This window comes from Limanda limanda, chromosome 7 (assembly GCF_963576545.1).
Source record: "Limanda limanda chromosome 7, fLimLim1.1, whole genome shotgun sequence".
Lineage (NCBI taxonomy): Eukaryota > Metazoa > Chordata > Actinopteri > Pleuronectiformes > Pleuronectidae > Limanda > Limanda limanda.
Genome location: NC_083642.1, coordinates 23004891 through 23019211, shown reverse-complemented (window position 1 = coordinate 23019211; position 14321 = coordinate 23004891). Strand labels below are relative to the sequence as shown.

At 40.5% G+C, this 14321-nt stretch overlaps 1 protein-coding gene across 3 annotated transcripts in view; it reads right to left on the bottom strand.

Annotated features, from left to right (window-relative positions):
- Positions 1-13300: 13300 nt before the first annotated feature.
- The window catches only part of LOC133005505 (potassium voltage-gated channel subfamily KQT member 2-like), a 36050-nt gene continuing 35029 nt past the window's right edge, over positions 13301-14321 (bottom strand). For all 3 annotated transcript variants that reach the window (XM_061075208.1, XM_061075207.1, XM_061075205.1), the window contains one exon: positions 13301-14149. In XM_061075208.1, the coding sequence (XP_060931191.1) occupies positions 13301-14149 (849 nt within the window). The remainder of the gene's footprint in view (positions 14150-14321) is intronic.

The following is a 14321-nucleotide window of genomic DNA, read 5'->3' as shown; positions in this document are numbered from 1 at the left end:
AGTACCACCCTGTCAGTGGAGATGGATGAGATATTAAATATTGATGAGCGATAATTGTTTTGCAGAGCTTGACAAGACTTCCTGGGGTTCCCCATCGGTTCCTCCGCCACCACCCACTGTGGTCTGAGGCGCACTTGTCAGCACTGCCGTTATTGACTTGGTGGAATGTGGTAAAGTTCCCAGAGTCGTGTATTATTTGTTTAAGATAATATTTGACTGATATATTGAGCTGTTACTTTAAACATGGACCTATACAAATAGCTTAATATTTGACAACTTTATCAGAATGTTGTATATCTGTATATCTTTGTATATCTGTTTTAATTTAAAAAAATGTCATTGTCATTTGTGCTTCTTTTATTTGGCTTATACAGTCTATTGTATGCAGGAATATCACAATAGCAGACATTCTTAATACAAGGGCAGTGTCTGTTTTAAACCTGCTAATTTGGAATGGTCTGTTCTCGTGTCCTGTGTTAATGATCCAGAGCCTCTTCAGAATGATTCCTTGTCATTAGTGAGTCCTCGTTGAACAGTTCTACAATATACTGCCACTTTTTATAATTCGTGTGCTGGACGTTGTGTGCAGAGCTTTTACTAAACAGTCTATGGTGCAGAGTAAAGTGAGAAAACTTTGCGTTAATCCAACCTGGTTTATCTGAAGATTTTATAGTCAATGATTTCATGATTAAAATCAAACAGAATTTGCTTTATTACTGTTCACATGTGTATGTATGTTCTAATCATTTACTTAATGTGTAATTGTTTCTTACATTGCATGTCAGATAATTCGGAGCTCTGATAAGCAATCAACACAATTTACAGAACCAAATTCACAACTTTTCGAAATAAAAGCTCTGTAATTTAGCTCAATGTAAAGCCTTGCTGCAGCAAAACGAATGCTGTGCTTTTACTTTGGAAAGAAATTGCTTAAGAGGAAGTTACTCTATGAACGTTGTAGTGACAGGGATCAGCACCCACTGCACACGTGAATGTCTGTGTCCAATAAACCGAAATAAAAATGATCTAATTATAAAAAATGATGAGGTCACGGTTTCAACCCCCAGTTGGTCTAGTTTAACATAGTAATACATGTTCGGGCCACAGACTGACTGTTAGCACACTGCCCCTCCCCCACTGACTTCTACAGAGGGCTGGTCGCATGTTTGATAAAATTTCATATAAAATCGCATCAATTACAACACTGCATTTCCTTTGGCCATTAAGGACACACACTACCAAGTGTGAGGCTGATAAGATGAACAGGTTGAAAGATATGTGTTCCACATGCAGACAGACGTCTGTGGAATTAGGAGGTAGATATACAGTCTTTCCAGGCACACAAATTTCCATAATTAAAATGACACCTAAGATTTTTATAGCAATAACTTACAGCTCTTCCAAATAACTCTAATGCATCAGAGGTCAGAGTACAGCTTGTTGTCTTCGAGAGTGTGTCGTAACTCATTTCCAATCCAACAGCAATGGCATAGAGCAAATAGGCTAAAACTTTCCTGCCCATTTAAAAATGTTCATTCTTGTTCATTCCACATAATCCTCAACATTTAAAACCATCCATCCTCTGTGTGTAAGATTGCTTTTTAATTAAACTAATTCCATAACCAAACGTGGCTAATTCTTTTGCCCCTCTCCTCCATTTTGAACGAGAGCCAGATGCTGGCAACTTCTCCACTGGAATCAGTCCAGACCTTGAAAAGTTGAGGGACACCATGTTGACTACTTTTTACATAACTGTGTATTTTTGGTGGCGATAAACAATACAAAATAATTCAATTACCCTGCTTATACAGAATACATACGTTTTATCTAAATATCATCCAACCTTAACTGATACCGAAAGGCCTGCACTGAACATACAGGAGGATTAACGACAAACTGGATGGTTTCAGAGTCCACATTGTTTAAGATACATTGACATTGTGAGGGGGAGGAGCCACCAAAACAGATTCGAAGGCTAGTTGATGATGATGATTATTATTATTGAGCAAATTTCCACATGATGGCACTAATAAAGGATAATCTTATCTTATCTGTGCCACCAGACAGGAAGGGTCTAATGAGAGAAACAATCCCATTATGGATGGTGAAGTATCCAAGGTGTTGGAGGTCAATCCATTGAAGTCCGGATACCATCCTCTGCAGTTGTTAATTTTAACTATTTAACTGCACTATTACTATTAAATATATAGGAAAAAAACTAGTGAGTATTGTAAAAGAAAACCATGTCGAACACCAGAACATCTTCAAACAGAGATATGCTCTTTACTACAATCACCCCTTGTAAAGTGACATAGGTTCGTATACTGATCCAAACTCTATTCACTGCTCAAGATGGTGCTGAAGTGGACCTTAATTATACATTATTTTACATACATGAATTAAAACATACAAACAAGTGAATGATAATATATAGATTTTGAAAAAAAAATGCATAAAAGTGTAATACAAGGTTATCTATACAAGATTATAGATTGGGTTCTGGCTGTGCCACAATAACCCAAGTAATGGTGCTCACATGAAAAAGCAAATGAGTTGATGATCACATCCTATAACTCAACGTCTCCTCCTTTCAGCAGTTACTGAGTTATTAGTTCATCTTCGAAACTCTCCACTCTAAACTTTAAAATGTCTAATACCTCTATATACGATACAATAGTGGCTTTTGCTGCTTTTACTTTGTATCCTGTGTTAATGCCACAATGCTCATTCTTTATCAACCAGTCTGCTGCCATTCAGCTTTTTACTGAAAGAAAACTTCCTGTCAGGTTTGAGGAAGACATGTGGCTGACTTACATGTTCTTTTTCCATAGGCTTAGAATGAACAGGCTCACTCACTGTGAAGCCGGATTTCTCAGTGCAAGTGTTCTCCAGACACTCTGGCCTGTGGGTTTAAGTAGGCTACCGTTTGTCCATGGGTAATCTTTAAATCAACAACTACAGCTCACTGGGTTTAACAACATGTTACTCTGACACTGATACACTCCATCACTCTTTGACAAAGGACAGGAAAAAAGACTTTAATATAAAATAAAGAAATAGATTGCTGTAACTGATAAAGAGCTCATTATTGCTTAAAATAATAATTTTATGGAATTATTCCCATTGAAATATAGCTCACCACAGTGTAATGCGAAGACTTAATACCCAACATAAATAAGTATAGTAATTAAGACATGTACAATTAAAATGTATAATATGATAACTAGTACAGCCGTCTTCATGAATTTGACTCCTGTAGAGTTAATGCATTCCATGTTAATTCAGCACAAACACTAATGTTACCACGTGCAGGAGTGATTCTCAGCTTCCGACTGACCTCACCACGTTTATGTGTCCCAGTAAAATGAGTGTCCATCAACTGTATACCACTAAAATCCACCTCACGTTCTGTCATAACACACCAACAGCAGCTTGTAACCCTACAGGGGGCAATCATCCACCGCCTCGCTCCTCACACCACTCACTCCACTACCTGGAAGGATTGAGTCATTCCAAGACCTTCACTTTATCCTTTTTTCCTCTACATTCTTCCTGTCGTGAGCTGCATGTCATAGGTCCGAGAGGGATTCCCCCCCCTTCAAGCTGATTTCATTCACATTTGTCTCACGGAAATTACATTCTGTAAAACGGCTGATTGCCTCTCCCTGACCTTCAACATCTCGTTTCCACACAGCTTGTGCGGAAAGTAAAAAAGAACCTGCACTTCCACTCCACCTCATATTTCTCACTTCAGACCTCAGTGGCTTCATTCAGACACCGTCTGGGACCATGAATGCTACGACCGAGCTCAAGCTATTTGGCTGTGCCGCTCATCTTCACCTCTGTGCAGCTACATGATTACGACACACACCAATCATGCTTTTCTTCAGGACCGGCTCTTTTAATCACAAAAATCAGGCCAGGTCACAGCACACACCCACTCCTATTTTCATCCACAGTCTGTCACTCATTGTGTTTCCCTCGAGTTCATCCATGCCCCCTCCTTCCATACTTTTCACAACCCCTCAACACGCTGCTCTCTGAATTCACGAATCTCACTGATTATGACTGCTGAATCATCTCCCGGCCGAGGCATCTGATAGTGACAGTGATCGCGTATCATGGACGTAAGCTCTCAATTCAACCCTTCAGCTGCTGCAATCAAATCTGAACCCGCCTCTGAGATTCTAAGATCCTCTCTAAGGCTTCCCCCAAGGCTGTGTGATATCGGCCATGCTACTCCCAGAGAATACTAATGAATGTATGTAATCACACTGACAGCTACATCCTCAGCCGCCACACAGCGCTGCTCTTTGGCCAACTTTGGGTCCCAACCTCCATGTGGAGGGGACAAACAAGCCAATTTCTTTTTCAATGAAGAAATAAGGTGCATCACTTTGCTGCAGCAGACACAGACATGCAGATGTCAGTTTATTTAGAACAACTAGCAAAAATGACTACAGTCTAACCCTATAGTCCTGCAACATATTCTGCCTCCCTGTTATAAGGTTCAGTTTGTGTTGAAACTGTTACAAATGTGTTAAGTCAACTGTGTGGAGAATATCAGGAGAATACGCCCCCTATTCATTCAGAAGGCGGTGCAGGTTCTGGTCCAGGCCCTGGTCATCTCACGCATAAAATAACTCCCTCCTGGCTGGACCTGCTAGGGTCATCCGACCTCTGCAGCTCATTCAGAGTGCAGCAGCTCGACTGGTTTTTATCCTCTTAACCTACTTAAATTCTCTCACACTACTCCGCTCCTCCGCTCCCTTCACTGTTTACCAGTGGCCGCCCGCATCCGCTTCAAAACATTAGTACATGCGTACCGGGCTGTATAGCCTAGGGTTAGGGTTAGGGTTAACCCTAACCCTAGGGTTAGGGTTAACCCTAACCCTAACCCTAACCCTAACCCTAACCCTAACCCTAACGAATCAGGTCCAGTCTATATCCTGGACATAGCCAAACGTTACTCCTTCACTGCGAGCCAAACACTCATCAAAATCACGACTGTTTTCTGTCCTGGCTCCTAAACGGTGGAATGAGCTCCCCATCGACATCAGAAAGTTTACAAATCTTCCGCCTCAAACTAAAAACATACCTCTTCCGACTATACCTTGAATAAAATTTGAAACTAACAATTTAGTAGCACTTAAATGTCACTTACTTATAGCACATTGTAGTTTTGCTTTATTTTTGAAGATATTGTACTTTCTTGATTCTTGTTGTTCTGGGCGTCAGCTAAATTAAATTTAATGTAATGTAATGCATGGTCATTTGGGAGGATACAGTCTGTGAGCTGACAGAGAGGAGTTTTGTTTTTTAGTCGACACATCAGTCACCTATCTGCAACACACAAAAATTCACTGGATCCAGTTTCATATTTAGATCTGCACAAGATTGCACAAAGGCATAAATATCAGTCCCCGAAATATGTCTGATTTTTATCATCAAAATCCATGAAATATTCTCTGACAAATCAGACCCATCCCCTGATCTGGATCCACTCCAAATTTTTACAAGTCCAAGTTTTACCTTAGATCATGTCCCACTCTCTACAAGATTTCATGGAGTAAATCTGTAATAATGGTACGGAGGCTCCTCTGTATTATAAATGTCATGAATGTATAATTTGCAAGGCCACTGCATTAGTTTTGTCCGGGTTCACCTAATAAAATGTCAACTTAATGTAGTGTCTATGTTCTGTAAATATTTGCACCCTGATCATTTGTTGTATGACGCAGGTATAATGTGTCTGTCAAGATTGTGTCTGCATCAGCTTGAGGTTGGCAGGAAAGAGCCTCAGAAAATATATCATGATAACGTATCTACTGTATGTCCGGTTTGATCTGTGGATCACGATAAAATCTATTTACCTGTGGAGGTCAGACAGTCATGAAGGTCATCCTCGTCCTAAGTCCATTTCCAGACAGGACCAGGACGGTTTATCTGAGCATTCTCATTGCTGCTTGTCTCAGGCTCCTCAGCTGCAGCTGCTGCTGGAGAAGATTTAAGCTCAGGATTGTCTTGAACAATGTTAATTTACGCTCCTCATATAAAAAAAACACCAAATTAGCAGAAAACTTTAATTGTGCTTCAGCAGCACTGTTTCTTTGTCTGCCTGAAGTTCAATTATGTTTTGTTCATTTTGCTGAGAAGGATTTATTGAGCCACTCACAGCGACCGTAATGAACTCAGCAACTCCTTCCATTGTTCGGCTGATTCCTGTTATATCTCCATTAATTTAAAAGCTGCGCTAAGACAAGAGAGTGCAGTTCTCAATAATGATAGTAATGGTATAAGTACTTGAAGTTATTCTTGTAGAAGTTTAACATTAGCAATATAATGGTAATAGTCATTGTTCACTAAATGTATACAGAATACTAGAATAGAAATCAAAAGAGCACATACCTTCACCAAGACCTAACAGTCAACTTATGAGACCAAATTTAAAGTCACTAGATCCACATTTTTATTTACATTTGCAACAAACCGTGCACACAAATATCAGTCATCTCATCGAGATCCATGAAGTATTTTCTGAGAAATCAACGGCAATGTTGAAAAACACCTCACAATGTTAGAGGAAGGGAAAGAAATCCAGGACCCTGATTCAGATTCACACCAGATTTAACAAGTTCTTTCCTGACTCATACCACATATAGTGGACGTGCACAGCATAGAACTAAAGTTGCCTCAGCTACTGCCCATTTGGCCTATTTGACTGAGCTGCCCCTCAAAAAAAGTTGTATTATTATTGTGGCCCCACAAATATGAGAAGCCCAATAGTTTGATTGAATTAAATAAAATAATGTCGGGTAAGAACAATGGCCCCCCAGGCACATCCTTCAGGTTTCATGCTAACCCGTCATTAGACTTTTGCACATCCTCATAAATAACAGACAAACAATTGAGACAAAAATATATTTTATTTAGTTTGCTCATCAGTGCAGAAACTATCTGACACCTTGATTTAAAATAACTAGAGCAGAGAAGAAGAACGGAGGTCTGTATGATGATGCACATGAAACCTCACAGAGTAGGCTACTCAATATCAGCGAGTCACGTTATCCAATTCAATTCAATATCCTTGACCAATCTGTGATTTACGTGGGCTGTTCCAGAAACAGCAGAGTGATCATGATTGACGTGAATAATCATCACTTCTAATGGGATGAAATGAAAATCTGTCATCTTTAATTTGTTGTTTTCATGTTGAGGGGAGGTAACTTCCAATGACTGAGTCCGGCAGCTGTTCCTCATACAACAAGCACACAATATATCAACTGTGAAGTTTATGTTGAGGCTTTAACAAACTTTTAACAACTACTATTTACCTTTAAACCCAGAAACTTCATTGATTTAAATGATTAAATCTAACATCACAGCTCACAGATGAGGAATTTGCTTAGTTCTTGAAACCTTCACTTTTCTGGCGACAGATAAACACGTCTTTGTTATTACCTGCACTCTAAAGAGATCCGCCGCTGGCAAGTCAAGGACCAATCATTCAATGGAGTATGCTTTGGGTTCAGCCCCAACCTTCGTTTCTTTTTGTCCCTCCACTGAGACGGATGTCACAGAAGCTGCCTTGGTGCTATGCATAACATTATAGACATATAAAGCTGGTGAATTTGATAAAAATGCAATCGGTGGCGTAACAGTCATGAGTGCGTACTTTCTCACTTCAGTTTTCAAACGTTTCCATCTCTTTACATAAGAGTGACGCATGTTGTTCTCAAGTTCTCAAGCACCTTAATTAAATTATTAAGTATGTTATTTTCAGAGCCAAGTATTTCTCATTAAAGGCATTCATGAACTCCTAGACTGTTGGTTATTGAGAGACAAATTCTCATCTCAGCTTTATGAAAGTTTCTAGTGTCTGTTACCTCCTTGTTTTTGTTTTTTTGGCTGAAATATGTCCTGCAGACACATGCAAAGCAGATAGAATCAAAGAGAAACACAAACTTTTTTCAAGGATTTTCAAAGAGGCAAACTGATGCAACAGGCAGGAGGGCCTCAAGGAGCAGGAAGTGGCAGCTGAGGAGCAGGAGCAGGTGAAAGGGAGAGGCAGGAAAGACTGAGGCCATCTGGTGGACAGGTGTGGGATAACAAGATCTTGAGCATTTCATAGTAAACGCTTGAGGAAGGAGAGAGGTGGAAGTGGACAGGGCAGGTGTCACAAAGAAGTGGTGGACACATTGTAACTATGTAATGTGTGTGCGTGTGCGTGTGAATGAATGAATAAATAAATAAATGAATCCAACAGACATTGGTAATTTTTTTTTAAAGACAAGTAAGATTAGCTTCATCACCTGGCCCACACCATACCTCCCAGCTGTAGGTGCACAGACCAATGTACGTGTTTTTTTTGCAGCACACTCAGTTAAAATGTCTTCAACATATGTGTCTTTAAAAACCATCGTCCACACATCACTTTATTTTGGCGATACATGTTTTTATTTATACCAGCGCTGTGGCTGCAGGGATGGAGACGTTACTCTGTTGGTCCAACACACTGACTGAAATATTTCTTGGATAGATTTCCACAGAGATGCCAGCATAACTGCAGGGTCTTAGTCAAGCTCAGTTTCTGAAGATGAGATTCAAACCATGGTTGAATATTGCAAAGATGGACATTTGAATTATAACCTCAGAGTCTCTTAATATTTAAAATAATATGGGTTATCTCACATATGTTGTTGATCATCACAGTGCTTTATGAACTGTCTTTATAATTGTAAATAGTGACATAATTCATACTATTTATACAGCTGACTTCTTTCTTTGTCTTCACATGCAAACATAAACAATTGCGACTTTGCTGTCTAACAACTAGTGTATCAAACTAATCAGTCAAGTAAGATTATGCATCAATACAATTGCTATGTCCTTCCTCAGAGATGATAAATGGATGACTCGACTTGCTTCAAGAAGAAGCCTTGAGGGAACTAAGATCAATGCAATCTGGTAATTGTCTGATGATTAATGATGAACTGTGTGTTCTCAATTAGGTTTTGTTCAATGTATTATTCTCCTGCAGGAAACAATATCTGGATGTGTTACATTTTTAATATTGTTTACCCAGGATTGGAATATTGTCATCATGGTCACAGGAATCAGATCGTATTAAGTTTCCACTCTGAAGGTCCTTATGTGAGGAGAATGAAATCTCAGTGTGTTTTATGTCATATATTTACCGTAGTTATAAATATATTTTTTTATATATGTATTATATTTTGTCCCTTTTAACATTTATTTCCATGTGTATGCATTTATGCTTCTACACATTGATATGTGTGAGTATAAGAGCCAGGCTTTTCCACTGGGTTTTGAGAACAGCAATCATTTGCAGTCATGAAGCATTAACCCAACACACATCGCCCTTGTTGTTCTGCAAAGCCTTTGTCTGAAATGCAGCCAATGTGTAATGAATCTAGATTGTGAAACGCTCACCAGTATTATCTACACACCCGTTAATCCCCCACACCTATCGTCATTACAGACCTGTGTGTTTGTGTGTCACAGAGAGGGAGAGGAAGGTCACCCATGTCCGCTCTTCGTGGACATCGATGCTGTACATAAATAAAATGTTTGCACGGAGACCACCGGACCAGCACTGTGCACAAACACAGCTGGTGTCAAGGACACAGTCGTTTCTTCCTCTCAGCTGTAGATGGAGAAAAGTCACCTCCAGCAAATGAAGGCTTCATATTTGATCTGAGCTCATTTAGAGAAACTGCACGTACAATACGTTCATTTATTGTATTTATACATCAGTGTCATTTGTTCTAATGAAAAGGTGAAAGTGGGAGGCTAAGGAAGACCTTTTTATTGCATTCCTGTCATCTCACCTCAATGGTGAAACATGTGAGCACACATACCATTACCAAAATGCATAGAGTCCTTCTGTTTTGGCCTCTGGTTCGATAGAGTCAGATCACTAATGGTTTCATCGATTGTTGGCTCTTATCATTCATCACCAGGGTCAATGTCCCACCTCTATCTAATGGCACTGTTTAAACACACATCTCTCATCATTGTGCAGAGGGGCACAAACAAAATGAGCAGCATTATCACTCTGTTCATGATGCAAAGTGGCCATGTTGAAGAAACATTCAAATTGTACAAATTCAGTTTGGTGCTATGTTACTGAAACCTCAGCAAAACCCTGAGTCTCTTCTTGATATATCACACAAAGTTGCATTTTCTGACCAGGCAGGTAATATGCATGTCTTCCCTACTACATAGATTATATTTAACATGCTGGTCCCTGGTTGTTTGTCCTCTGCTCTGAGCTTTGGGTGGTCAAGATGTCTGCAATTCCCCAGCTGCTGCACAGAGTAAATAAGCCTTACGTGCTGTGTCGCCAAGATTTGACTTTTATTAATGAGCCAATCAATTCCTATTTGTATCACCCTTTCAACTCAAATCCTGACCTCACCACACTTAACAAATTGGCTGACCTGGTGTTGATCGCGAGGAACGGAAACGCTCCTTTGCTGCTTTGTTCACATTTTCATTTTAATTTACAATCACCAATGGCTGTTAAATAGATTGTTAAATAAAATCCTTCAAGCCACAGCAATGAAGATAATCAACACTCTGCTGACGTACACACACACTAAGAGAGGAAGTCATTTACAATTAATGGTGTAATAAGTGTATGTGGACGGGCCACACGCGGTTGTGTAACTTCGGTCTGGGGTCTCTTTTGGGGGGACAACATACGCCATTATTGTAGATTAATAGTTTTGGTACAGCTTTTTTGGTCTGGCTCTTTCTGGAAAAGAGAAGAGCTTCCCAGTTTGTTATGGAGGAGCTTTTAAGCCTGTGCAGACCTCTGAACACATCCAACACCCGTGCAGGTGGTGAACCAGGTCTCATTGTCCATTATCATTGGTTGTCACTCACTAATGCTTTTGTGGATGAATGGAAGTAAATCCTCTCAGCCAGGTCCCCAAATATTGGTGAGAGCTTTTACTGGTTGTGACAAACCGAACCTTAAAAATGTTTTGTAATTGAAGGTTTTATTAGTGGTAAAAGAATTGATTACTAGTGCTTTGTTGATCAATTATTGATTACCTACAAGTCGTATAAGCTCACAAGCTCATGTGGCCACCTTTAGGTTCCATTCATTCAAATAAATATTACCACGTAGTACCAATTAATACTTGTGGTTTCAGATTTCTAATAAGCCATGAATCAGATTATAGGTGAGCATGTGAACTATGTTTATTGACCAGATTCTCTGAGGGTTTATCCAAAGAGCCAGTAATCAATTACAGGGTCACATGTTCTGCTGGAGGATTATTCACCTGATGGAGAAACCATTCCAGTTACAGTGGTAAAGAAAATTTGGTAAAACCTTTGAATTTTGCCCCATGTGTGTTTATTGTGTCTTAAAATGCAGTCAGATATCAATTATAAACACATACAATCGTTTTTCAAATATATCTAAAATACAAACATATTATATTGTTCTGGTCAAAATTTAGAACGTTCTTATTGAAGGAAAACATGTGAACCCCGAGGTGTCTATAAATCTGATCACCCTCCCACAATATATGGTTTTATCAAGCACCCACTCAAATGTAGCTCTTGGCTGCCATCTAGTGAAACATAGCCACCGTTACACCACATACCTGATAAACTGACACCCAGCAGAGCATCTGTACAGCTTCATTGACAAGGAGGGATTGAAAAAACTGATGATCAATTATGACGCTTTCCAATGACGTAGAAAGTTTTATTATTGAAGAGAAAGAAAGTGCAGTTACATGAGGCTGCTGAACTAAAACCACTGTTTCATGTAAGAGTGAAAGGAGGGGGAACAAATTTCCGCAGGTTTGTTTCTTCTTTTCAGAAAACCTATAGATTGTGTGTGAACTGAATCCACTGACTGAAATCCTCCTTCTGCTATCACATCCAAATGTTAAAGTAGATTTTCTATGACTCGTGTTAGCATCATCTGTGGTCAAATGTATTTCAACCTCCAGCATCGCTTCTGAGGACATAGTCAAACACCTGGAAATGTTAATAATGAAATAACTGATTTATTGTACTTATAAAACAAAGGATTTTGTCTTGAAAAATAGGGCCATGTTGATGTTGTTAAAGGACGGTTCTCGATTTCCTCACTCGATTTTTATTGCATTTTCTCATTTAGTGTAGAACAAACGTATCTACAAGGAATCTAAATGATTGACATATGCATCACGGCATAAATATCCCTTATGGTTTACTCAGTCCAACATCAGCACTCATTGTTGTGTAATAACAACATAAAACACACAAGTTAATGTCCACACATATAGACTGTGCTAATAAATATCTGCCCCTGCATACATAATCCATGAATTCACGTATTTGCCCAGAAAAGAAGAGCCATGAAAGCAGCGAGCTCAGGATGCCTCTCACAGGAGTGGAATTCCAGCAAAGCTCCCTAAAACTCAACACACTGTAGCTTGAAACCAGTCATGCATTCACATTGCAATGTGTATCCACTGCTCTGTACAGAAGGGCAACACTCAGTAGGTTGTTGTGCTGACTTTTTGCCACTGTTTGGTTTGGAAATCTCCCTTTAAACATTGTCCTTAAATCAACCGTTTAACATGCCATGCAGGACGTCCTCTGGTTTACTGATGGGGAAAGTATCTGTATTACTTCGAGGGGAGTTTCTCTTTACTATTTTATTAAACACCAGGCTGAATTAATAATCCTGAAAAGCAAGCACTCTTTTTTTTTTTTTTTGTCTGCAGGATAATTGATTATCATAGCTAAGATTTTGGCATCATCATAACACCTCAAGTCATTCAAAGGTATAGAAGCTATCAAGACACTACGCTAACCACATGATAAGACTAACAATCTTTGCTTTACTAACTGCCACTGTGGTTTCAAAGTTAAAGTGGTTTAACAGAAGAAGTGCACTCGCCACTAAAAGAAAGCAAAGGGATGTTCTCGTTTCAAATCAAAGTCAAGTTCAGTGCAAAAACAAATCCTCACCACACATCACACACACGTATCTGTCATCGCAGACAGATCAAAACTCAGTAGAAGCCAATGCACGTGTAATTTCTTGTCAAGTGTAACATCACAAATAAAAAATGTGATAAAGGACCACCCCATTGTTTTTTGTATAAGAACATATTTTCCCATTTTCTGTAATAAGGAGCTGATAACATCCATTCCATAAACCATTGATGGTCTGTAGGTGCATCAGACATCAGTCATTTGGCTGCACGGTCTGGTGACAGGTCTCCTGTTGGCCACTGAAGCACTGATCTCGTTCGCCATGAATCTACTTCAGTCCTGGCCACCCTCTCTCTACACATGAGACCTCTCCAGTGAAGGACAGAGGTGAGGGGGCGTACAGGTCGGAGTCTGTGTCTGATTCCCCCTCTGCTATGAAGGGTCTGACTCTGGCACAGAGAGAAGTTCCAGGTCCGGCTTCAGTCCCTGCTCCCGCTCCCCCTCCTGAGCCTGTGAAGAAGGGAGGCCCAAAGAAGTCCTCCTTGGCCTGGGAGATGCTGAAGCCACTGAAGGAGCGCTCCAGCTCCTCGTGGTCAACGGACGGGATGGAGAGAGACGTGTCGCTCTCCACAGCTATGGCATCCTGCTGACACCTCTGCCTCCTGTGGCGCCTCCTGTTCTTGGAGCAGCTCTCTCTGCTGTTGCCCCCCGGACCAGATGACGAGCGGTCATGGACCAGAGCAGGAGGAGGAGGCGGGAGGCGGAACGGGTTGGGCGAGCGCTCGCCGCTGCCTCCGACCGGTGATGGCGTGTTGGCCACGCTGCTGTTCCAGGCAGGCTGGCTGAGGGGGTGCTGCATTTGGTGCTGCCAAGAGGTAGAGGGGCGGCTGAGGCTGCCAGAGGGAGTACCCACCGACCAGGCCACAGACTGACCCAGTAAAGGATCTTTCTTTTCAGAGGACCCATCAGAGCATGGGACATCTGCAGGGGAGCAGGTTTTCACCTCCTTTTCTTCCTTCACCTCCTTCTCCATCTTGCTCTCCTCTGGGCTGTGGTAAGGCGGAGCTGGATACGGCTCTTTGGAGTTGAAGAAGGCGTCTGTTTCAGAACGAGGGATACCCATGCGCTGCACATACACGTTGACCAGGAAATCAAGTTTCCTGTCCATACCGGTCATCTGCAGGGAAAAAATAAAACACACGATGAAAAAATGTAGATCCTTGACCAGAATGAAAATATACAGCACTGCAGAAAAATTAAGAGACCTCTCCAGGTAATTACAATGTCTGTTTAATTTAGAATCTTGGAGGAATGTTGCAAGTAGTTCTGTTATTTTGATTCTGACACCC